Source organism: Scaptodrosophila lebanonensis, unplaced genomic scaffold (assembly GCF_003285725.1).
Source record: "Scaptodrosophila lebanonensis strain 11010-0011.00,11010-0021.00 unplaced genomic scaffold, SlebRS2 tig00001415-arrow-pilon, whole genome shotgun sequence".
In the NCBI taxonomy this organism is placed as follows: Eukaryota; Metazoa; Arthropoda; class Insecta; order Diptera; family Drosophilidae; genus Scaptodrosophila; species Scaptodrosophila lebanonensis.
Window position 1 is genome coordinate 2,523,706 of NW_022060742.1, and position 25,589 is coordinate 2,549,294.

The 25,589-nt window shown below is 36.9% G+C and overlaps 1 protein-coding gene across 2 annotated transcripts in view; it reads right to left on the bottom strand.

Annotated features, from left to right (window-relative positions):
• LOC115632567 (formin-J) overlaps positions 1-25,589 on the bottom strand; it is a 58,003-nt gene that overhangs the window by 22,278 nt on the left and 10,136 nt on the right. For both annotated transcript variants that reach the window (XM_030529787.1, XM_030529786.1), the window contains exon 2: positions 14,651-15,151. In XM_030529787.1, coding sequence (XP_030385647.1) covers positions 14,651-15,151 — 501 coding nt within the window. The remainder of the gene's footprint in view (positions 1-14,650; positions 15,152-25,589) is intronic.

The window sequence follows — 25,589 nt, forward strand, 5'->3', positions numbered from 1 at the left end:
TTTGTAGACATAATAAATGAGTTGGTGATATTCGGGTATCAGTACGCTAATGGATTGGAGCAGATGGCCAGAAAATAAGAAAGCAAGTACGTGCATATTTCGACAGCTTCGAAATGGTTGGTAAGACTATAATGGGCTTAGATTTAGTTTGCCAAATTTTGTTGAATTTTTGAGGTATCAGGTATTTAATTTTGTTTCAGTTTGTTCCCAATCCTTATACAAGTAGTAGGTTGTTTTTTGTTATTTTATTTTATATTTATGACAAGTATTTATTTAATAATAAATACTCCTAATAGTTCAGTAAATTGTCCTTAGGGAGAAAAGTGAAAATTCCAAAAAGTTCTAAGTCATCTGCTGGCTGAACACAAGTTGGAATCAGAAGACGATAACTACTTGATTGCCTTGCTATTTTGAGCAACTTCTTTACAATTGACCTTCTTTCAAGCCACTCAGCGTCTTGCTTTAGCTTCTTCTTTCTTTATAGTTGGGGCCTTTTGCCTTATTTATTTAATATTTATTTCAATTTTTTTATTTAGAGCAGCGCACGCACAAAATGGGCGTCGGCAATGCCGGCCAAATGTGTTGTCAAACAAGCAACAACAACAGTCAACAACAGTCAACAACAGTCAACAACATTTGTGCCACGTTTTCTATGCGCCCAAAAATAAAATCAAATAAAAGCATAGTTTGAGTTTTTTGCGTTTCGTAAGTGGAAAACTTCGAGCAGCCACCACCAGCGCCACCAACAACAACAAAATAAGGAGAAGAAAATTGGAAGCAAGCTACCAGCCAGCTGCTGCCTGATGCATGGTGCCTGCTGCTCTAGCCAGCAGCCTGCCCCAGGGGGAGCCGAAGGGGACAGTGCTGCTAAGAGGGCAACTAAAGGTGTTTCAAATGTGTTTCTAAAGTGCTTAAAGTGCGAGGCAAAAACTATTTACACAACGTTGCTTCAATGTGTGTGCAAAGATCGAACAAAGTTTTCGTTTTTTTTTCTACTCGTACTCCTTTGTTTGGTCGAACCGAACTACCCAGCCAAGTGATAACGTGAACAAGTAACAGTACAAGCAAAAACAACAAAAACAAAAGCAAAAACAGCCACAAAAAACACAAGTTGTAAAGCTTTTACACTAAACAACAAAGTTAAGCTGATTTTGTGTATCGCAGCAACAGCAAAATAGAGCAACGAAAATAGCACGCATTTATGTTTTCCACAAAACAGGAACAGCAACAGTCAATTTTTCGACGAACGTTTTACAAGGCGCACGTTCAACATGCAACGTGCAACATGGCGTATACGCAATGTGTCTGAAATAGCTGGGAATTTGGCTACAGTCGAGCAAATTAATGGTCAAGTTAAAGCTAAAGTTAAATTTAAGAGAAATTGCAGCTAAGCCATGGAATATGTAAAGAAAATCACCATTTATGGGTCTTACATAAAAAATAATGGAAGACATTAAATGCATGCATATTTACTATATGATGAACATTTATTAGTTAATAAGAAGCTCATGATTAGTTGCTGTCATCACGTTTAACATTAAAAGCAGGATCAAATGCGAATGATTTATGAATTAAATTGAAACTCTAGGTTGATTGGCTGTGTGATTAAAATGATTCTTTTCTTTATACATAAATTAACTTATTTTGGTTTTGCTTTAATTTCTTTAATTGACAACAATCGATAATAAGGCTGAGTTGGAATTCTAGTCCTCCGTCATCTCCAATTGAGTTGAATTTTTGCACTCTACATATAATAATATAAGAATATACACACACACACAAATAAGACTGCAACTGCAAGAAGATACCTTTGCCATTAAAATATTTCACATACTTCCAAACTCCAAGCCCCTCAAATATCTTTCTATATTAATTAATTTTTTTTCATAAATTACATTTTTTATAAAAAATGCATTTATTACTTTTGCTGCTTTTTGGAAAAAACATCGATATTTTGTAATTTATTTCTCGTCCGTCACTAGGCTGTGTTATTTGGTCAATTTGCCATTTATTGACATTTGGTTTCCTGAATGAAATACCAGCAGAGCAAATATTTTAATTAACTTAATTCTTATGCTTGAGATTCTTTTTAAAAGTCACTAATATATAAGATATACAAAATATATATGTAAGTTATGAAAATAAAGTTATTACAATTCTCTAATACTATCCACGTGCTATTAACATTCATTTAAGTAGCAATCCCATTATTCGTTCTACCCATCGCTTAGCCATAAAAACTTTGCATTACAAAAAGTACTTAAGTCGCACGTCTGGAACAACTCAAAGTTGGACAGTTGCTAGCCGGACTTAGACGCTTAAGATTGATTTATGCAAATGATTGCCACACTTTGCGAAACATAATAAATAACACAATGCACACACACAACGCCATGCCATGCCACAGAAAGAGCAATGCCAGTGGCAGCAAAGCAATAATAATGGGGAAAAAGGCGTTAGGTAGACGAGAGCAACGAAAGCAATAAAAACAAAAACTTCTTGGTGCACCGACTACCGTGCTGCAAGAGACTCTAAGGCTGACGCTGACTCTTTGAGTCAGTGTTTGACTGACGCACGTCGTGTTGAATTTCTGCATGCCACTTAAGCTGCTACATACACAGACACACAGACACACAGACCCGAATGCCACTTAGATACACCCGCTTGTAGGGACATCGTGATATATTGCAGATTTGCGTGCCTGAAAAGTATGCTACGCTTTTACGCTCGCCTACATCGGCAGACATCAGCCACTGACTGAATTTTTATACGAGTATGCCAACTGCCAGCAGAACAGAATCAGCAGCAGGAGCAGGAGCAGGAGCAGCAGCTAAAAGCCATTCAATATGCATATATCAAGCAAATATCTATAGACCATGCTATTCACCATGTTTTCACGCTTAAAGTTGTTACAAGCAAAATATTACGCATACGCCATGTTGAGCTTGACAAATCGTTGCAGCGCATGTGCATTGGGCGGAGATAAGGCGGCTCCGAATGGCTCCAGATGACAGAGTTATATTTCCTGTTACTCTTACTGTTATTTTCTGTTTTGTTTGTTTCACATAACAATGAAAAATTTAATGCATATTGCTTTGCGTCGCCCCTTTTTGCCAGATTGCCAAATTAAAATAGTTGGTAGATGGCAGCTGCCGGCTAATGGTGCGTTGCATAAAAAACAACACGAATAACAACAACAACAACAGCAGCAGCAGAAGCAGCAGCAGCTGCCAAGCTCATTTAAACACATGGCCCAGCCGCGTGTCCTTCCATGGACGCACTTTCAACTTTTATGAGCGCATGCAGCAGTCGGCAACAGAAACATGTAAAACTTCAAAATGAAAATTGCATAACTCTATGCGAGTTGCAGACACAAATGCGAGGTGTGTTTTTAAAATTTGTATTTTATTTTTTGTTTTTAGAAACGAAAAACAAAAGGTATTGACATTGTGTCTCAAAAGTGTTGATCTTCTACTCCATTTAACTACAAATCACATGTTCTGAATAGATAAGAACTGATACGAAGCGTAGAATATGAATTTACAAATTATAATCGTTTATTTATCGTTTAACATTCCTCTGAATAAGATCAGTAAACAAAGACTGTTAAAAATACACAGACTGTAGAGCACCAGCAAACACATTGACTTTGTTTTTCGAGATGTACCATCTGAATTAAGTAAACAAACAAACAGCACAAAACCATCTTGATTCCCCTTTGTTCTACCCTTTGTAATAGTCTATAAGCAATTTTTTGCTATTACAAGTATTTTATATTTTTGATTTGCCAAACAACGTCATAACTTTTTTTGTTTTTTAGGCGAACATATTCGGGCCAGAGCACGTGACAGTCGCTATTTATTGAGCACACCTCTTACATACTCACACATACATATGTACATATATGCAAGCTGGCTATAGCCACTCAGACACATGTGCACACAGCACTCGATGCAAGGAAACTCCATGCTGCACTCGACTCTCAACTGAAGTCGACTCGACGGCCATATTAAAGTTTAATGCTGTGCTCTACCATGCACGGTACTAATGCCGCACGAGCGCGTACACACACACACACACACACGCACCTATATAAGCAGGAACGTACACAAACATTCGCTCCGCTTTTTCATTATGCCATGTTGTTTGGATTTTAGCTTTCACAGCAGCTTTAGCTTCAGCATTAGCTGAAAATCTTAAATTGTAAAATTTGATGTTTGTGCGCAAAAAATAACGTGATTCTGTTGCAAACTTTTGTTGCATGCTTTTAGGCTTAGGCTTTGGAGATTTGCTGTCGCATTCAATTGCAATTTTATTGTCAAATTGTGCAAAATGCGGGTCATAAAATGGCAACAGCTTAATGGAAAAGTTGATAGTTTACGGACAGAAAATGGGAGGGAAAAGGGATTGTAAAGCTGCTAAAAATTGTTGGAAAAATAAAAAAAACAATAGGAATGTGAGGGATATTTCAAGTGGAAACTTAATTTCAAATGTGTTGATAGTCTGTTGCACAATATCAAATTTTTATGGATAGACTACAATAATATCGAATATTATGCCATGCCATAATACAGTTAGTATATTATTATTTGTATATTATTATACTACAAATTTTTGTAAGAAACTAGTCTAGACAATGTGTTATAATATGGGTATCAACAAGAGTCAATATTCATTTTCTATACCTCTATGTAATATTTTCTCCTTTAAAAAAAATACTGGGAACGAAACAGCAGATTGTTTTGCGAAACTTGCCACATCTCGTCCTCCTATTTACACCCCGATACAGCCCTAGCTCTAAAAAATTATTAAACTCAATAACAAGCGGCTCGAGTCAACCAAACATTCCACTGGTACCAGCAAGGCAACGCCAATAATTGATCTCTCCTTGACTTAAACAAAACCATTCCGCAAAACCTCCTATCAAGAACAGATCAAATAAAACTGAATAGAATTCACCTTGGACAAACCCTACTAACACACACGCACACATTACAAAACTCTATCTAAACACTGCCTTTTCTGCAATAACATGCTACTAAACGTTGCACACATCCTTAGCTCAGAGTATTCCTACTCTTTTTTATTTATTTCTTCTTTAAACATTGAAATGTAAATACAAATTTAGCTGACGGTCCTGGATACTATTGCCAACATAACGATTTATGTTAGTTCTAAGATTCTAATTTTAAGATAGCATAATATAAATAAAAAAGTAATTAAATAACTATTTTAATAAAACAAACATTAAGCCAATTATAAGCATGTGGCATTTCTATGGAGAAGTTCTTGAAATCTACATAATATCTAATAATAATGACATACTTATTTTGAAACAAAAATGAAAATTGAACGTTGTTATGGTTGCAGAAAACAACACTTCCACTTGCAAGTTTTGAAACCCGCCTTCTTTCTATAACTCTTATCATCCACTCGCTTAATGCCAAGATTATTATATTATTTTTCATTCATAAAAAGCATAAAGTATGCTTCAGCTAAGTAGCACCAACCATTTATTTTCCAAGCGCTGGCCAGATTATGGCTAACGTGGCCATTAAACCACTCGAATCGCTACGCTACTCAGCCCTCACTAACAAACTATGCACAGCAGCTGTTACAGTCAGCAGCTTAAATGCTCTTAAGTCCTGCACACACACACACACACACGCGCTCATACACACACCAACACGCACAAGTCATACTATTAGTCTACTATATATCTATGTATGCATGCAGGTGTGGATCCCTACCTATCATATGCAGCTAAAAATAAACCTCAGCCGTTTAAGGGGCGCAAAAAACTAAAAATAAAACTCAACAGACGTGAAGAACTTTTTTATGTGCGCTAAGTAAATAGATTTTAATATAGTATATGCATATATACATACTTTATCTTTTGATTGATTTTACGAAAATTAAGGCTAATTGCATAAAAATACGGGCTACACATGTTAGCAACATTAGGGTTGCAGCAGGCACAATTATGGCCAACACGCTAAGGGACCCAAAAGTTGGGGCATGCCGAGCTAGGCCGCATGTTACAGCGACGCGACGCGACGCCACTATGCCGGACACGCCAGCGGGCATGGACATCGATACGGACATGGGCAGGGACACGGACACGGACACTCAACCCTGAAGCGCGGCATGGCGCCAACATTTGCGCTTGGCATTTGCGCAGACATTAAAATGCTTAAAATATCGATTTGCTAAGCACAAATGAAATGCGGCAACTCCGACGACGACATCAACAACAACAACAACATTTACAACAACACCAAAAAAGACCAAAAAAGCAACAGTCTGCCACTTAAAAAGGCAGGCAACGTACAGAAAAAAATGTTGGGCCATATAACAAAGGCACACCGATATGGCCGACATCTGTGTAAGCCCTGAAGTACATGTATGTGTGTGTTGATATTCAAAAGTGTAGGTGTGTGTGTGTAAACATTTATAGTACAAAAGTTTGGTCGAATATGCACTGTTAGAAAAAAATGAGTAAGCTAAATAAATATAATAAATAACTTTGAGAAAATTACGAAAAAAAAAAAATTATAATTGTTGGAAATTCATTTATGTATGTATATATTATATTATTTTATTATTATATTATTGTGTAACCGTTGGGGATGGTCGAAGACAATACCAGATGAAGATATCTCTGCTATAAGGAACTGTTCTACACAGGATCGGCGTGCCAGCAGCAGCCAAACAAAAGAAATCAGCACTTTCGGATAAATATTTTCGATAGAGCACAAAAATTAAAGAGTAGCCAGTCCGACTAAAAACAAGCTATTTTGGTATGGTCTGGCCAAAACCATCTTCTTCCAATAGTCTTCTATCTGAGTTCAGACCGAGTGCAGCAATATTTCATACTAACTTATCGAGAACGTCGCGGAGAGGCTTTGATTTTATCGCTTTTTTTAGATTTCCCAATCATTTTTTATCGTAAAAATGGTTTTGCAGGTCCATTAAATGAAAATATTAAGTATTAATGTGCTCGTGCAACTAATTTATGAAGTTCATTCTATTTTCTTTATAGTTAATGTCGTTAAACATATTAATTTCAATTTATATTTGTCAAAAATCACCTCATATAAAAATAAATAAATAATAATAATAAGTTTTCTTTTTTTGTTTTTGTTCTTTTTCTCTTCTTTTGTCTTCAATAAAATAATCGAAATCACCACTATGTAATAAATTTAGCTAGAGTAATGATCGAACTGTAAATAAATGTAAATAACCGTAATTGTAAACAATCATAAGCTTAAGGGCCTTAGTAGCTATAGCTTAATCCATAAGCTGCTTGCAATTTGTAATTGTAAGTGGAATTTTAATAAAAATAATAAAAAAATTTGTCAAAAAGCGTCTTCTAGATTTATTTTTATTGCTTTTCAAATTTGAATATCCTGAAAAAATTCGTTCACCAACATGAATTTTTACAAATATTTTTGCTTTCTCAATATTATTATTAAGCCATCATGTGTCTTTTTTTTAAAGTGCACGGCAAAGTGTTGATGTATGCGCCTGTGTATGTATCTGTGTTTGTTTGAGAAGGATGTGTGTTACACGGTTGCCTTGGTTTTATTTAGTTGGGCGCTGGGAGTTTTTATGCCTGCCAAAAAAATGCTAGCATATTTTTTGGAGTTTTTTGGTCGAACTCCTCGACCTGTGCACTTTTATTTATTTGCTTAAAAGACTAAAAACCATATCATGGCTGCCATCAGCTCACGTTTCTCTGATTTTTCGAACATTTTGTTGGTTTCGCTTTTTACACACGGCATGTAATACAAAACTGCTGTTGCTGTTATTGTTGTAATACGTGCATTTACGGCGCATATTTTCCGGCTCTTATTGTTGCTGCTGTTGAATTTGTTTATCGTACTCGTCGTCATTTTCGCACATTTGACATGCAAGCGGAAGAATTTTCATTGTTTGTGAACATAAATGTTGAAAAAAAGAAAATGAATGCGCAAATGAAATCGATAGCAGCTTGTTCAGATTTATGAGCGCGGACTGGAATTCAAACTACTATGAAGGCAGCAATTGGCAGGCTCTTTTGTTGTTGAGTTACCGCAAATATTAACCGTAAAATATGCGTAATATGATAAGATAGGAAGTACAGATTTCTAAAAGCATAAACCAGACAGCGAATGGTGAATAAAATTGATCACATAGTAAGACAGATTGCTGCTCTTAGGGCTGCGCCTCTCATATAACAAATGACGCCATAATGCTCACTCCAAGTTAAATGCATTGGTTAAAGTTAACTGAATGGTCGTATAATAAATGTAATTTATGTTGGATTTAAATTTAATTGTCATTAAATTCAGAAAGTACTTTCTATTTCAAGAAATTGTTGATTCTAAAAATAATATTTATCGAATTTAAATCCAGAATGAAATTGAAGCTTGAAATTAGAAATTATATAACTTTTTGCTTCTGCATGTTTTAATAACAATTCACAATTAATGTTTACATTTTATTTAATGGCAGCAAAATAATTTCAAAATGTCAAATTTATCATCTAATTTCCAACCCCTTAAATAAAAAGTAAAGAATTAAAAAAAAAAAAAACAAAATTAATGTAAAAGATATTTAAATTGAAAATGTCGTTCAAAAATAGCAAACAATACCAAAATCGTATTGGCTTTAAAAAAAAGTTATATTTTTATAAACATTTATCTTTATCTTCACAAATATTAAACTTTTTTTCTCTTTCTCTTCATCTAGTCCTTCAGTGTTTTATTTTATTAACCTTATTCTAGCTTTACAAGTTCAGGGGACTTTTTAAATTATTACGCTAGTCACTAATAAATCGGCAAATAAATATAATGTTCTTTTGTCCCTGATGTACCTATTTGAAAAGTTTTAAGGAGATTGGGGCCAGGATTGTTTTGATTAACTCATCGCGCCAATAATTTACCAGCAACGGCCAAAACACCTTTTTTAACGGTCAGCTGTGAAGGAGCAAACGCGCCACCTACCGGAAGCGAAGGCAACACTCACCTCACATGCCAATGGGAAGTACAGTCGCATGCAGAATAAGTACGTGGCAGAAAATATTGCATGATCCCGAGTTCATAGTTTATTTCGTTCAATCTATCCGATAGGAATATACAGTTTTAATTTAATATTGTTTTCCTTATGTTGGCGGAGTCGCGCCAATGCAATCAGGTCGAAGCTTACAAGATGAAGGTGTAAGGCGAACTGCACTTAAGAATAAGGCAACTAGTAGACAAAGAGAGTAAGTTGCCAGATCGCTACATTGACACAAGCATATGGTATAAATGGCCATATTTCAACACCTTATGATCAACAACAACAATAGCTTATGTTTTCTGTATATATTTCCGAACCTTCTATATCTTTGCTGTCAAGAAGAAGTTGTGACTTTACAGCGGAGCAATAGACTAATAATAATTTATTTACACATAGCAGACTAATTATAACAATGAATGAATAGTTTATTATTAGATCTTAAATAAAGAAATTGTAAAGGATTCGTTGAGAAAAATATTTTTATTTTTTAACAATCTCCAATAGTCTGGAGCTCTTTGGAGCTCTTTTTCTCGCACATTTCATCATCAAAGGTGTTTATTCATTTAAACAATTAACACTTTATAACTTATATGAAATCCTTTAAATTTGAGAATTTTTGCAAACAAATGCTGGTTGTGTTTTTCTTTTTAATTATAGAGCAAAGTTGAATCTCTTCCACAAACATTTCAGTCAACCTTAAATATTTGTTCCCACAGCTTTCATTAGCTGTCAAAAGTACACTAACAAAGATTAGGCACTGACTAATATCGTATGAGTAGTTTGCCAGCCAGCTAGTTTTCCCCAATTCCCTAAGCCCACTCACCACATTTTTGCCCCACTTAATAGCCCCAGACAACAAAGGGCCACATTCGCCTTCCACACAAGCCTATTACATAAATATGTAAATAACTTTTAAGAACGCACACACAACACACACATACATACACATGCATGTAGACATCGAAGCAGCTTAGGCGCATCAAGGCTCAGTCGGGCCTCTTATCAGCCTAACTGCCTACAATGCAATCACTTATACGCCATGTTGCACAAGCGGCTCTTCCAGACGACAAAACAAAAAACAAAAAGGCTGCACAGGAAAAGTTTTGCAGGCCAAAAGCAGCTTTAAACAAATGGCACGCATTGAAATGGAACAACGCACACACACACAGACTCATAAACACTCTCACACTAACACACAGCCAGAGTGTAGCATAAAGCCTTTGACAAGGGCCAAGCGGATGGGCTTAAGAAGCAACAAGAGCAGCAAGAGTAACAACAACAGCGACCAAACGAGCCAACATCAGTGCAGTGGAGCACCAACGAAACATTAATTACATACTTTTTTCCCGGCGTGCCAAAGCAGCCCAAACCACAGACGCGTCATTACAAATTGTGGCAAGCCGGAGAGAGGGGGCATGAACGTGTAATAGAGATGGAAAAATACGTTTGCTATTAGCATGGTTGTATTTAAGTTAAATATTAAGGCGAAGCCTTTTACTAAACTCTCTCTCTCTCTCTCTCTCTCTAAAAATGTGAAAGCGGAAAATCAGTAAAAAAGAGTAAATAAAAAATGTGAGACCAATGGATGCTAAGCGACACTTTTACAATTAAAGTGGATACCAAAAAAGTAACCCAACTAATGCTATCAAGTATCCTCAAAAGCCCAAACAGTGTTAATGAAGGTGTCTCCAAACTACATTTAAAAATAGGTGGCTTTATACTACTGTGCTTTATAATTTATAAATATTTTTAAAAATCTTTGTTCTTTATTTAAATTTATAAATATTAACATATACTTTTTTCAATTGTTGCTTTATTTAAGATCTGTCCTAAAAGGACAATTTTTAAATCAGTTGATATGCCTGGAGTAGTGATATCTTACAAAGGAGAAGATTGCATGCATTTTTATAATTTAACATGCAGCTTAGAAATTAGGTTATTGATTAAGAAATTAAAAGCTATCTGGAAGACTCTAGTTGACCCGGAATGTAAGTTCATGCGGACGGAGACACAACTGTGATATTCTTCGCTATTATATACATACAATTATTCTTTCCATTTGATGTTCAGAAAAAAAAATTCCCCACTCGAACATTGCAAAGAAATTAATTTTCCGATTGTTACCCCGACAGTAACTCAATTCCCTGTCGATATTCGTGATCAAGTAAAGTTACTGCCCATACTACACATCGCTAGCTGGAGAGCTATACGAGCGAAAGGTAAAGTTAGCAGCCTTCGGGGAACTGGCGTAGTTTTCTTGCCATGTGAACTATGCATTGCTTGCATTTTATCTGCTCCAATTGCAGTGCCTGGCGAGTTGGGGGACGAGGTAAGGACGAGGCAGGCGTATTGCAGCATATTTACAGTTACCCGACATTTAATGCAACTGGGAATTGCACGCCGACATCGGCGGTAAGTGGGCATAAGTGGGGGTGTTGGCACAAATGGGGCCGAGTTGGCTAACAACTTTGCTGCCGGGCAACATTTTAAAAACATTCGAACGAACCAGAGAATAAAGCATAACGGAAGCGGCATAATATACATTGTGGGTGTTGCTGGTGTTGTTGTTGTTGCTGTTGATTTTGCCTTTGCTGTACAATACCAATGGCGCACAGACAATAATAACAGACAATAGCAGCAGTACAACAACAATGACTATGAAAAGCGATTACAGGGCGCCCAGCACACGGCTAAGTGTTTTGCAACGGAAATGCCAAGCTATCATGCAAAAAGCCAGTGGCAGATTAACGAAGCATGGCCAGCTTGCCATGCTCGCTAGCTGCTGGCTTAAAGGTAGGAAACAAGGCAAGGAACAAGGAACAGTAGGGGGCACCAGGAGTGAAAGCCAAAGGAATTGAATGTTGAATGTTGGAGGACGCAGGCAGTGGCGGCACGTGACGCTGCGACAGTCCATGACCAAGTGCGGATATTGCGTTTACAGCGCACGGCGAAAAACGAAACACAACAAAAGGTTATTGACATCAGTGGTTACACCAAAAATATATACATGCATACAATACATACATACATTTACACATATGTCCTCACACACATGTACTTAGAAGACTTCAAAACGTTGCATACGCGCAGGCGCTGCAAAAAAATCAGCAATTTTCGTCGGATATAAAAACAAAGCTGGAAAGTCCAGGAATCAGCAATCAGCACAGACACAAAAAAAAAAATAGGTACTTATATTAAGAGATTTCGTTCTTTGTGTGTTAAATATTTACTGATGAATGGTTTCATGTATCTCTTTACTTTTCATCATTTAATTAATACCTTATTGTTTTCACTCTCTTTTTTCTAAATTTTTGGAGTTTTTTTCTCTTGCTCCAAGTGAAGCTCTGTTATGGAATCTATAACTTATTCTACGATCGAGTTACGGCTACGGATTTTCTGAAACTACATTTTACATTAGAGAGCTTACGTTTTCCTCCCAACAAAAAAGTCTGAGAAAATCAACTTTGAAACGAATTCCATTTCGGTGTAAATCTGTGGTGAAACCATTTTGAAAGTAACACTTTTATCCAAACACTAAAGGACTTAGGAGGAGCAGCAGCAACCAAGTTAATATAACAACTGCTGCGACTGTTTGCTTGCCACTACCTCTAGTGGCAGTCGTCTGGCCTCCCACTTCAGTTGCAGTCATACGCCGTTAGCCAATGGGCCACTAATTGTTGGCAACATGGACTATCGCTTTACGCAAACACCTCGGCGCAGCGTTAAAAGGCTTCCCAGCTCCATCCATCTCCCAGCCCTCCTGCTGCCCCAAATACTCTAGAGTGGCAAGCTTAAATGCATTTCGCCCTGTAGCCTTTTGCCTGGCAGCGTTAATTGAAAACTTTTGAGTATTTTTGTGTTTCCGTCCAAATACTTATAACTACAATGCCAGAAGCAACAACAAAAACAAGGGCAAAAAAGGGAAACAAAATTCTAAAGTTTTAGTTTTAGTGGAAGTGGAAGTGAATTTTTAACGCTTTGGCGCCTTGCATTTGTTTAGTCAGTTTGAAGAGCAGCAGCAGAACAGTCTATTGGACGGGGTTAAGGGGAGCTTTGAGCAGCTCAAGGCCCTGCAGCATTGAAAGTTGCTGGCAAATTGGAATTGGGAAGGATGGTGGTCGAACTCTCGGCTGGATGCGGAAAGTGCACTTCATTTGGCATTGTTGACAACGCCAGTGCTTAACCAATTGAAAATGCATGGAACGGAATGAGGGCAGACAGATGGGAAACTATCCATTTGCGAAGGGGGAAATACTATATGCATACTTGTACATATATATGGATTGGATATCTCTATTTGGAGTGAGGAATTGCCAGTTTTTCTTTGTCTTGCAGCTCCAACATATTTACGTGCGTGCATAGTTTATGAGGAGAAGAAATAACCCTTGAGTGCTCATATATTTTTGCAGTGCAAAGAAACTGCAAATGAACTCTTGGGATTGTTTCTCTCGTTTTTCTTGTACTTGTACTGTATACATATGTGTACAAATATGATTTTTGTCAGGCTATATGTGTATATAGATGCATTTGTCAACATTTTCACATTTCTGTTAGTACTCGAGAGCGATAGTTTAAGGTAAGTCAGATACTCGACAATAGCTGAGTGAATAAACGCCATACTAGAGTTATAATAATGTGTCAACGTAAACGCATATTTTAAACTGCTTTAGGTTCGATCTAAGCCTTAAAACGCAGTTAGTTTTAAAACAATTGTCTCTTATTAGGTATTATTTTTCATTTAATGTGTCTAACAATGTAACGTATTGATAGCATTAGAAATAAGGTGATATTTGTTAAGACGTAGGTGCATGGTCACACGAAGAGAAGAAGGAAAAAAACGGCGCGTGCCAAGGTGTGCGAGAAAATATAAATCACAGAATAATTAAGCAATCAGCGTTCAATAAAATTGAAAACCCAAACCAAGCTTACAATTCAAAATGTCAAGGAAATAATTTTCTCAAAATTTAGAAAACGCGCAAAATTAATATATTTTTCTATAATTTGTGCACTTCCGTGTCATGTTGCAAAAATTAAAGTGAGAAAATAAACCGTAGAAGAATATAAATTTTTATTTTACATCAATATTTTTTAATACTAAGAAATACTTTTCTAATTTCAAGGAAAATTGTATTAAAGAAAACAATTTTTAATTCGGCGCTGCTGCATTTAAATATACTTCAATCGCATTTATCTTCTATTAAATTCTGTCAATTCTATTTTCGTACCCATAAAAAGTACAACCGACACAACCTTTAAAAACATTTTAGAATTTTAGTCAAATCAAACAAAAAAGTGGCCCACTATCGTGACTAAAGCGCATTCATCACCAAACACGAATTGCTAAATGTTCTGATTCTCTCGCGATTCTACACCTCCATTGACATGCACTTTCACGGGAAATAATGGATGTCATTTGATATTAAAATTCGTATTTTCAAATTAACATCTTTTCATAACAGTTTACGAAATACAGTGCAAGGCAACATATTTATGTTTTCAATAATTTCGTTTCCACTTGAATAAGCAGCTCAGTGGCTGTGTAAATGTGTGTGCATTCAGTGGTTGGTTAAATGTTTGTTTACTTATTTTCTACACCCCCTGTACTCACAATTTCTCGCTGCAGTTTGGCAATATTGAAATTGGCTTGCGCCAATCGTACGCTCAGCGTTGCCACATCGCTGGTTAGTTGCGCTCGTTCGCTTGTGTTGCGATCCACCAGCTTCAGCATTTTGTCCTCCAAACTCTGATTGACCTTCTGTACGCGCTTGTGCGACTCGTATAATCGATCGTATTTGTCCTGCCACGCTATAACACTGTCCTCGAGCTCCACTTGACGTTCCGTTTCGCGGAGACAGGCGGTCTCAAGGGCGTACAGTTGTGTTTGCTTCTCGATGAGGGCCTGTTGCAGTTGTTCAATTTCCGCAAGGGGAGTTGACGATGCTGCTGACACAACTGCTGCTGCTGCTGCTACTACTGCTACTGCTGCTGTTGCTGTTGCTGTCACTGTGTTGTTGTTGTTGTTGTTGCTGTTGCTGTTGCTACTGCTGCTGATGTTATTATTGCTATTGGCTGTTGTGGCAGCTGCCGCTGAGAGGACATCACTCGCTGCCTGCAATTGAATGAAGAAGGCCAAATGAAGTTATGAATGAAATGTTTGTAATTAATTTCGCATCCGGTGCATACCAGAAGCAAAAATTGTCACACACAGAGCATCGACAGGTTCCGAGAAAGCAACGTTGGACGCCGGAGGCTACGTTAAATTATGAGCGGATTTTTTTTCATACTTTTCATTTAATAGAATTAATAAGCGGCGACTGTTCGCCCCCTAGATTCTGTGTGTGTTTGTGTCATTAAAACGCTTGTCATGCTCATAAATGGAGCAGCTGCGAGAGCGACAGCGACAGCGACTGGTGTAACAAACACGGTGTCATGATTAACATTAACATTTGCCAGCTATAGCTGTACGCTTTTAGATTAAAAATACTATGTATGCAGCATCTTTTCAACTGTGCCAGCGATAAGCCATGCATGCGGGCAGTGCGATAGAGTCGGCACCGAAATCTGCTACAATCTGCTCCACAGTCCCGCAGTACCAATATAATGAGCTATATATATAAATGCAGTACTATGACTTAGTTACAGAGTTTGAAAGACTTACTATATAAATAGCAAGTTTTGTGGGGGTTTTTTGATTAACAAAAAATATATATAATTTTATATTAAGTGCAAACTTAATTTTTTTTTGTTTATTGTTCCATAAAACGTGACAAAAACTCAATTAATTTGTTCAAATGTTTTTAAAATTTACGCACATGCACTAATTTCTTATAAATACTTTTTATAATTGCTGGTTACCCTCATCAATTGGACCCCGGGGATATTTAGCTGTTCACGATCGTGCAGGTACTTTAGTTTTAATCTATTTGATTATCAAAAGTTATTTCTAAATATCTATATATTTTCTTCCACCCCAAGTAGTACATCGAAAGCAGAAAGCCTATTATACGGCAAAGAAAGAAGAAGTGATTATTAAATGATTTGATAAAATCCTAAAACTATTCATAATGCATCGCAGAAGTAACTTTAAGCCTTCATGGCTGACAGTCTCGTCCATTAGAATAAAGCGCGCCGAGCCATTAAACTGATAAGCATTGTTTGTCACAAGCCATAACGAGAGAAGACTATTAAAGAGCGTACGGATGAGAAATTGAGCAGACAGAGAGAGAGAGAGAGAGAGAGAAAAAAAAGTTTCTCATGAAGAATATTTGTACGTGTAATCAAATGTGTTACCAGCTTTATTATACTGTTAAAAAAAAAGTAGGAGACACTACTATTTTAAATTCTAGCCGTACCACATGACTTTGTTGTTGTCTGCTTATCGCACAGTTGCTCACAGCTCGCCGTCATTAAACTATGGAGATGCCGGCCAGTAAAGCTCTTATCAACATCATTTGTGTATAAAAGGGTCTGATTGTCTGCAAAAGTCAATCCTCAGAGTGCTTCTTGTCATTGCATATCAAAAATCAAAGCGCAAACTATTTGTAATTGGATTAAGAAGACAAAAAAAAAAACAAAAGCGACAACAACAAGAACAGGCACAGCAACAAACAGAGCAACTGAGCAATATCGGCGCTCAAACTTTGTCTTTAGTTGGAGGCGCAGACAGCCACGCACGAGATGGCACCAGCAGAAACCAAAAACAAAAGCAACAGCACTTATTGCCAACTTTTGTACACACACACATATATATGTATATATACGGGTATAGGCATATATATATATATATAGATATATGTGAATGTGTGTGTGTCTGTTAAAGAGATTTGCAGGCGTAGCATCAAAATGCTAAGCGTATTAGATCTGCACAGTATTGAGTTGAATCAAACGGCGCATAATTATCTGAGCTAGAATTTCAGGAAGTTCTGAATCCCACGATACTTTGCCTTACAAAAAATACTCCAAGGTATATTTTTTTTTTTATTATAGATATTTGTTTCACTTCTAAAATTTGATGCACAGAAAGAGTGAGTCGACTCGAAGGGGATTCATAGTTGATTGAACTGATTAGCTCCTGTCTTTTGGCATTGTCTATATAATATTTGTGTCTTTGTAAACTGAATAACTAGAACTAAAAGCATAAACTCTTACTGGGACTGAGCACAATTTTCATTACCAGTGGTCGATTTCTTCAATTAATATCGAATGATCACACCATTTCTGATATCGTTTAAGCAAACGCACATCCAAAAATAAAAGTGTGGAGCAATAAAAACATTAAAATAAAAGTACTACTACCTGAATACTAAATGAATGCATTCCAGAAAAGGATGTAAGTTTAATTTAATTTTGCCAGTTCTGAACTCCTATTCTTCACACTGTAGCTGTTCAGATTCTCGCCTCAATAGTTAAGCCCAATTTAGTTCTACAAAGCCTTAATGCTGCCTTAATGTTGCGAAAAGTATATTTCGAAAAGCATGTTGAGACAAGATGTTGCGAAAAGTATTTTTCGAAAGCTATGTTGCGAAAATAATAATGAAAAAAGAGTTGTTGCCAAGCATTTGTTGCTAGATAAATAGAAAAAACTAAAAAAAAAACTGTTGTAGATCAAACAATTTGAAATAAAACCTTCTCAAAATTATTTAAAATAAGTCTTCCTAAGCTTTCCACTTATTCATTTTATGCTGAAGCTGTAGTGTTGCAAAGTGTCAAATGTTGACAAACATATGTTGCGGAACGTGTGTTGCCAAAATAATAATGCCAAGCATATGTTGCTAGATAGATAAAAACAATTAAGAAACAATATTTTAAATGTATGATTCCTCTGTTTTATTGTAGTGTTCTTAGTACATATGTATTACGATCTTACTAATCGTACGTAATAGATTATATAATTTGAGAGCAATAGCACTGATTTATATGATTCGACATATCATTTCACATCACTTACATATATACGTATTCGCCCTCAAACCTAAAAACTGCTAAATGTACAGAAAATTTAATTAAAAAAGGATTTTCGTTGCACAGAAAGTTGCTTGGCTTCGCAGAGTTCGTCGTCGTCGTCGTCCTTTGCCCAAGCTCTTAAATTGTAAGAATGGGGAAAATGTCTACTTACATTTTGCGAACGCATAAGAAAATTCAATTTATAGTTGTGGCTAAATTGCGACTGTATGTGTGCGTGTATGTGTGTGTGTGTGTGTGTGTAATTGTGGGCGTGCCAAATTGCCGACGACAGACAATGCTATTAATTAATTTGGACGGCGGATTGAGTTTGAAGAACACTTTTCAAAGTTGCCTGCCTGCCTGACATAAATGTGAGCGGTTTTGTGGGGTTAAAAGGCAGTCCAAAGTTATGAGTGCTTGTGTGTGTGTGTGTGTGTGTGTGTGTGTGTGTGTGCTCGTGTGCTTGTTGTGCAACATATGACGTTCATGTTAAACGCACGATTTCAAATTTTTACGATTTGTTTGCCTGCTGGGTCGTAAAACAATTTTCATGTTTTGTTAATAACGTGACGTTTTTACTTTATTTTATTTGATGTTGCCAGCACTTGTGTTACCTAAATGTTTGCATATCAATTATTAAATGAATATCTTTGTTTTGTTTAAAAAGGAAAGCAAAAGCCAAGTGCTTTGCAATCGAAAAAGTGTAAACACGTCAAATATTTTGTTTTTTTCATAAACACAACTTTTTAATTTCATTATTTATATTGCTTTTATAAGAGTTATATTCACAACAAATAATTGTAATTAATTGCTTGTATTATTCAAACATACAGAAGTAGCTTTCTTTCATTGATAAGCACATTTTTGCTGTCGTTCTGTGAATTAATCAAATCAAAAGCAATGCTAAAGAAAAACAGAAGACAATTAGCTATTCATGGCACCTTTTCAAATTATTGATGCGGAAACGCAACCAACCGTTACTGACAATTTATCCATTTTTAATGTTACTTTCTTATCCTTAATAGACAAAATATTTCTAATATAATAGCTTAATCAGTGCGTCGACCCCCCCCCCCCCCCCCCCCCCCCACCAACCATCACCATTCAAGCCTTTCAAAAAAATTCATCAGTTAATTAATTAAAACTCAAACTCAATCAGTTTGTCAACCCGTGCCGTACAAAATGGTGTACATTAATCGATGAACTCTAAAGAAACATGAAAACAAAGCGTATCCCGAGAAGAGGAAGAAGGAAAACCCTTGGCATGCTTCAATGCAATTGAAAAGTCTTCGCCTCATTTTTCACATTGCCACAGCGAAGAATTTTCAAAATGAGCAAAAGCTGCCTAGCCCCAGAAAGAAGAAGATGAAGTTGAAGACGCAAGTAATGAAAGCAATGGAAGGCATCAGGAAACAAGAAGTGGAAAAACCTTTCATAAATTTTGCAAGATTTTTCTAATTGTCATCGTGTTTTGTTTGTTATTTTTAAGTTCAGACAACAACAACAACAACAATAACGTGAGGCATGTGAAAAATGAGGCGGTTTTGGGCGTTGGAAACGACAATTTTGCCGCACAGTGGTCAGTTTGCTTATTTGAGGCAAGAAATTTAAAGAGTTTACAACTAGAAAGAGACAGTTGCTAGTTAGATTACTTTCTCAGTCAACAGAATTGTTAATTAATTAATTGCGCTGATTAATAATTTTTATTTTTTGGAGCAGGGCTAAAAACTGAAATATGTTATTTATATTTAAAAAAAACTATATTAAATATAAATTTTAAAGGTGATTTAATGATGATTCATAATTAGTCTTTTCTGATTTTAGCATTTTTTGAGCTCAAATATGGTTAGATTAGTATGCAAACATTAATCGGTATACTAAAAAGGCTAAGAACGCTCGAAAGCCGTTCACTTTAGAGCCATAAGAGCTAGGGACATCTAACTTCGTATTTAGATTTTTATTATTCATATGCAAACAAGTGTCTTACAAATCATATATCTATATCCTCATTATTTTATATAATTGTTATATGAGTGATCGATGGAAGTATCACTCTAAGTTGAATAGAAAAACATGTACAACAAGCCTTATTTTCCTTTTAACATTGAAGCAAAATTTCGATATGCATGCGGTCTTGATGTTTGGAATTTCCGCAAATTTTCCAGAAACGGTTTCCCTAGAGCAATGAGTCTGCATCTGCTTAGGACAAGGCAGTGGCATAGGAGATTCTCCATACTTTCCCCCTCCCCTGCATCTCTGCAACTTCTGCAGAAATCATTACAGGGAATGCCAAGTCTGGCGGAATCATTGTGGAATCATTTTCTTGCCAAATTCGACAAATCACAATCAATAATCAGGGCATTCAGCAGCTGCCGCCGACAATGATTAAATATGGTTTATTAATTAAATTTATGTGGTGAGTCGCTTCATCTTCATTAATGCATCGTAGTGGCATTTATTTTTCATCTGAATATTTGTCATTTCGTCCCATAGTGGGCTGCACTTTGTTTTTCACTTCGGTGCCGTCGCCACTTGGGGACTTGTCATTATTTATTATATTTCTCAAGTCTTTCATTACAAAACATTTTTGTCTTTCATTTGTTGCCTTTTGTGCGTCGCGTAAAAATGTGAAGGCAACAAATTTGCGTCTCTTACTCTTGACTCAAGGCTTCAGCACTCTGACAACAGGCGACAGCAGGCAACCGACAGAGACAGCGCTAGAGAGTGCGCAGTTATTTGCCTGCCAAAGGATTAGGAGGCGGCGAACAAGAGCAATAGAAACAGACAAACAACAGCAACAACAGTTGGTGGCAGTTACTCGGCACGAGGAAGTGTTGCGCCGGCTGTGCCACTTGAAGGACACTTTAAAGTATGCGCGCCTATATGTATGCTATAGAAAATTGTACATACTCATCATTATCTTGCCGCTGAGATTGTTTTCAAAGTGCTGCTGCCATCATTGATTACACAGGCAGCTGCCGCCTCATTGGAGAGCATAATTACCGAAGACAAACCCACAGCAATGTCCTCTTTCATCTTCCAGTCGTAGCCAACTCCTCCCACATTTATTTCTGCATCAACGACCAGGAAACCCTTGGCCCCATCCTTCTTGTTATCTAAGCACACAAAACATAAGCGAACGCGCGCGCGCGCGCGCGCGCGCGTATTAATCAATAAATACATTTTGTAAACATCAATATTGGAGGTTGGGGCATAGCCACCAATTGTCCTTGCCAACCATCATCCTGCCCGCTCCACCCTTTGTGGAATGTGCTTAATGGCAACCGCCTTCGCTCGAAGACGCTTTTCTATGCCTAAGCGCGAACGAAAGCAAATGCTTTGTAAACAATATTCGCTTGCTCTGACGGATGAATGGAAGGTCAATTGCTTTGACCCAAGCGTTGCGGTCGCCACCTCCTTGCCCCTTCCGCCACTCGAACTTAAACGGCTGATATTTAACACAAACGTTAAGCTGTCAATGGCGGCGGCGCTGAAAGCAGAGCCAGCAGTTGCTGCCCCAGCGTCGGTGGAATGTTTATGCGAATGCTTGGGGGTCTAAACATACGTGACATGCCACACACTACGTGTATCTGGCGAGTGTATACATATATACAAATGTGTGTGTGTTGGTGTGGGGTGTGTGTGTGAGTATTGCTTAAGCGGCGGAAATGATGTGCACCAACTGTCAACTGGAGGCAGTGCCGCAAAACGTTTCTTGGACCGACAACTGGCAGACATTTCTCGTGGAAAAATGACTCAAGCAGGCAGGCAGGCAGGCAAGCAGGCAGTCACAGATACCAAATACTTTTCTTCTCTTATTGCTGTTGTTTTTGTTATCATTATTGTTGTTGTTGTTGTTGTTGTTGTCATATCTTCCAGCGGCGAACGCACATTAAATGTGCACGTTTTTGTGTCTTTTTCAAGCCGCAAACCGTTAACGCACACTGGTCTAAAAGCTATCGAAGAGCAATTACGCATTTTTGTAACTCTACGAAGTATTCTTTGCAAGTCAGAATAAAACTAGAAAACGAAATCGCCGCTTATCTTGTAGCCTGAAATAAGATGAATGGATTGTAACATCGTCTAAGGCCCCAGAAACTATGTAACTAGACCTTAAAAAATCCGTCAGACTCCTGGCATAAGTCCTAGCTATCCACGAAGCTCTCCTCATATTGCCAAGCTCGGCTATAGATATCAGAGAAATCAACGGGATGATTGTAATATATGCGTATATAGATGCAGGAAACTTTAGTTTAACTTACTTTAAGTTCTCTATTGTACTGATATTTCTTGTTTTACGTACATCGACTGCATTGTTTGTCGATGAAAAATAAATAAAATAAAAAAAAACTCGGGCCACACCTACCTACCTGCCCTAGAATCGTCTATATCGCACATATCTGCATACTAATGAAGCGCGACAAATGTCACAAAATAATGAAATGAAAATCATTAATAATTATTACTTAAGTACTTAAGCTGCTTAAAACATTACTATTTAGCTAATAATTAAAAGTCCTTTGTCCCCGCAAATGGTGTATTTATTTCAATCAAAACAAATGCATTCGAAAACCAACTCACCTGTCAGAAATTCAAAAGCGATTTGTAATCCACTGTGCAAAAGGCTAACAAACAAATTTGTACTTATGTCCTATGTATTTATATACATATGTACGTACATATATATGTAGAGAGCATGAGCGCATTTGAACATAAGTATGTAAGGAGGGTATTCAAGTGTCTGTGTGACACATTATGTTAATACATGTGTGCAGAGTTTAACGGGCGTGCAAATATTGAGCTTCATGTGGTTTTTGTTGTTGCTGCTGTTGTCGTCGCTCGTTTTCGGCTGTCGTTGTCAGCATGCCCTACACACACACACACACACACACACACACACACACACGCACATCACAGAAAATTTATGCATGTTTTTATGACATTTTGAGCGCAAAATACAAAATGTCAAAGAAATAAAAAAATGAAAGAGTAAACATGTGACGACTGAATGGACTAAACTGAAATCAACTTTGGCTCAAAACATTTCATCAACTCGAAAGCGAATCTACACATACAACTATGCATACATACATATATGTAGTATGTGTGTTTATGTGTGAATATAAAAATATCAAATAACACAAAAGCGGAAATCGATGACAGCCATTTTGGTGTGAATTGAGGCATTTGGCGAACTCTTTGTAATTGCATTATTATGCGAGCGTGTATGCGTGAGTGTGTACGTTAACTAGTGTGTGTGTGTGAGTGTGTGCGTTTCTCTTTATTTCTTTATGTATACTCAGTCGAAATTTTAATAAAATTATAAGCAAAAAAAAAAAAAAGAAACCAAACAAAGAAAAATCGGTTGAAAAAAGAGAATAATAGTGAACAAATATTACAAATAAATACATATATTACAGTAATTGAACCTATTTTGCAAGCATTTAGCATAAAAAATTAATTACTTATATGTATAGAAAAATAAAGAAATATGAAAAATAAAATACAAGCATAATTGATCAAAATTTTACAGATTTACAAATTGTCGATTTCAATTGTCGATATTATAATCGGTTAAAAATACTTTTGAATACCGATCAACCAACCTCCATCACAAGAAAGTGGAACTTCTAAGCGAAAACTAAGGAAAAGTGCTGATTATCTTAGTAATAGTATTGGAAGGGATAATAATCCTGGTCTTGCATAATTTCTAGACGAATAAGGAGGCATGACAGCAAAGTTTCTTTTAAAAAATGCATTTATTTATTTGCAATAAATTACAAAACTTCGATGAACTGATCGATGCATCGATGTCTCGCCCAGACCTAATAGACAAATGTTCGCTTCAAAAATATTTGTTTCATATTCCGACTGGGTAACCATCGATGCCCAATGTTAAATGCAGCACACAGTTGGCAAACCATTTGCGTAGCTATTTTTAGCGCTATTTTCATTTAATCTGCTGCAATGGCTGCCCCCAAAAAATAAGTGGTTTGTGAGGGAGGACGGAGTGGATCAGGGGACAAAAAGGCTGTGAGGAGTTAGGCATTTAGGCAGTTAGGCAGTTAGGCGACTGCTCCAATTTATGCTCTCGAAAGCGAGTTTATGTTTTTCAATTACGCAAACCGCACAAATTTGCATTTCAGCCAGCAATTTTAGACATTTTTTTGATGTTGCTGAATCTGTGTGTGTGTGTGTGTGTGTGTGTGTGTGTGTGTGTGTGTGTGGGTTTTAGTGGCGCCGAAGAGTATGCAATTTGCTAAATTGCGGTAAATATTTTAATTTGTGTGGAAAGGCAGAGCAGGCCCACATATGCAACATAAAGTTGATTAACATTTAACATATTTTGTGTAGAACCAGAAAAAAATTAGCTGCATGTTTGTTTGTTATTTAACCCGTTGTCCTGCCAGTTAGCCTTTCACCCCGTACGCTGTCTCTTTCACGTTAACTAAACGAGTGTGCATATGGTTGGGCAATCATAGTGCCATACATGCTCGTATTCCTGCTCGTATGCGCTCCATTCATGCCAGTTGCAAATGGCAGGGCCGCATTTAAGCATGCCCAGTGGCTGCCACTGACTGCAGCTGCGGCAGCGACCGAGCTGGCTCAACAAAGGCCACTATGCAACACAAAAACGGGCTGTTTGTGTGCGTGTGTGTGTGTGTGTGCGAGCATGGGGGCGTATGATTAATGCAAAATTGTGCATAGATATGAGTAGAAAAGTTAAAAGAGCAATTGCTAGCATATGTAAATTATTTGCGCACTCAGTGAACATCAACTGCATGAACATGTGAAAAGAGATGCACATAAGAAATTGATTGACTATATCCACAATATAATTTCATACTTGCTTATATAGAGACCCATTCCTGGATAACTATTGTCACACAAAATGTATTCAGATGTGTGATAAATATTGTTAAAAGTTTAATACCAAAAGCTAACAAATAGCTTTTAAGTTATGAGCACATTTTAAGCCCGCTTAGGATAAGCCATCACATGAAAGAAGAAGCAAGTGTATTTTTCCGCTCTTTCTATATCAATTTTACCCCACTTGCCGGTCGAATTTCCCAAACCATTTTTGTAGCCTTATTTTGTCCTGATCTGATAAGACTTGCAAAAGTCTATAAATTGCAAAGAAACTAACATTCAAACAAAGACAATAAATAACAGCCTAGACTACCTTTTCAACAAAATTTTTGTACAGGTATGAGAGGAAAATCCATTTTTGTTTAAATAAGGCTGCATTCCTTTGAGAAGAGCTGCTGCTTAATATTTTTTTTGAAATATATCATTAAGCGAAGAAGTCTACGGTTAATATATATTTTACAGTCATTATATTTTATAAACAATTGAACTATTTATTTATCTATTGTCAGCCAACAGCTGACAATTCAACACATCATTAGAATTTGATTATCTGCGCTTAATGCTTGAGCAGCTCTTGATGATGCTGTTAAGCTCTCGCTTGAAACTGGAAGCATTCCGACGAAAATCATTTCAAGCTATCTCTGAGACATACATAGCTATTTATGACGAGCAAAGGCGATTAAGGAAGTGTTTTCCAGCTCTGCGGAGAAAAGCATTTTTGTGCTTTCAGATAT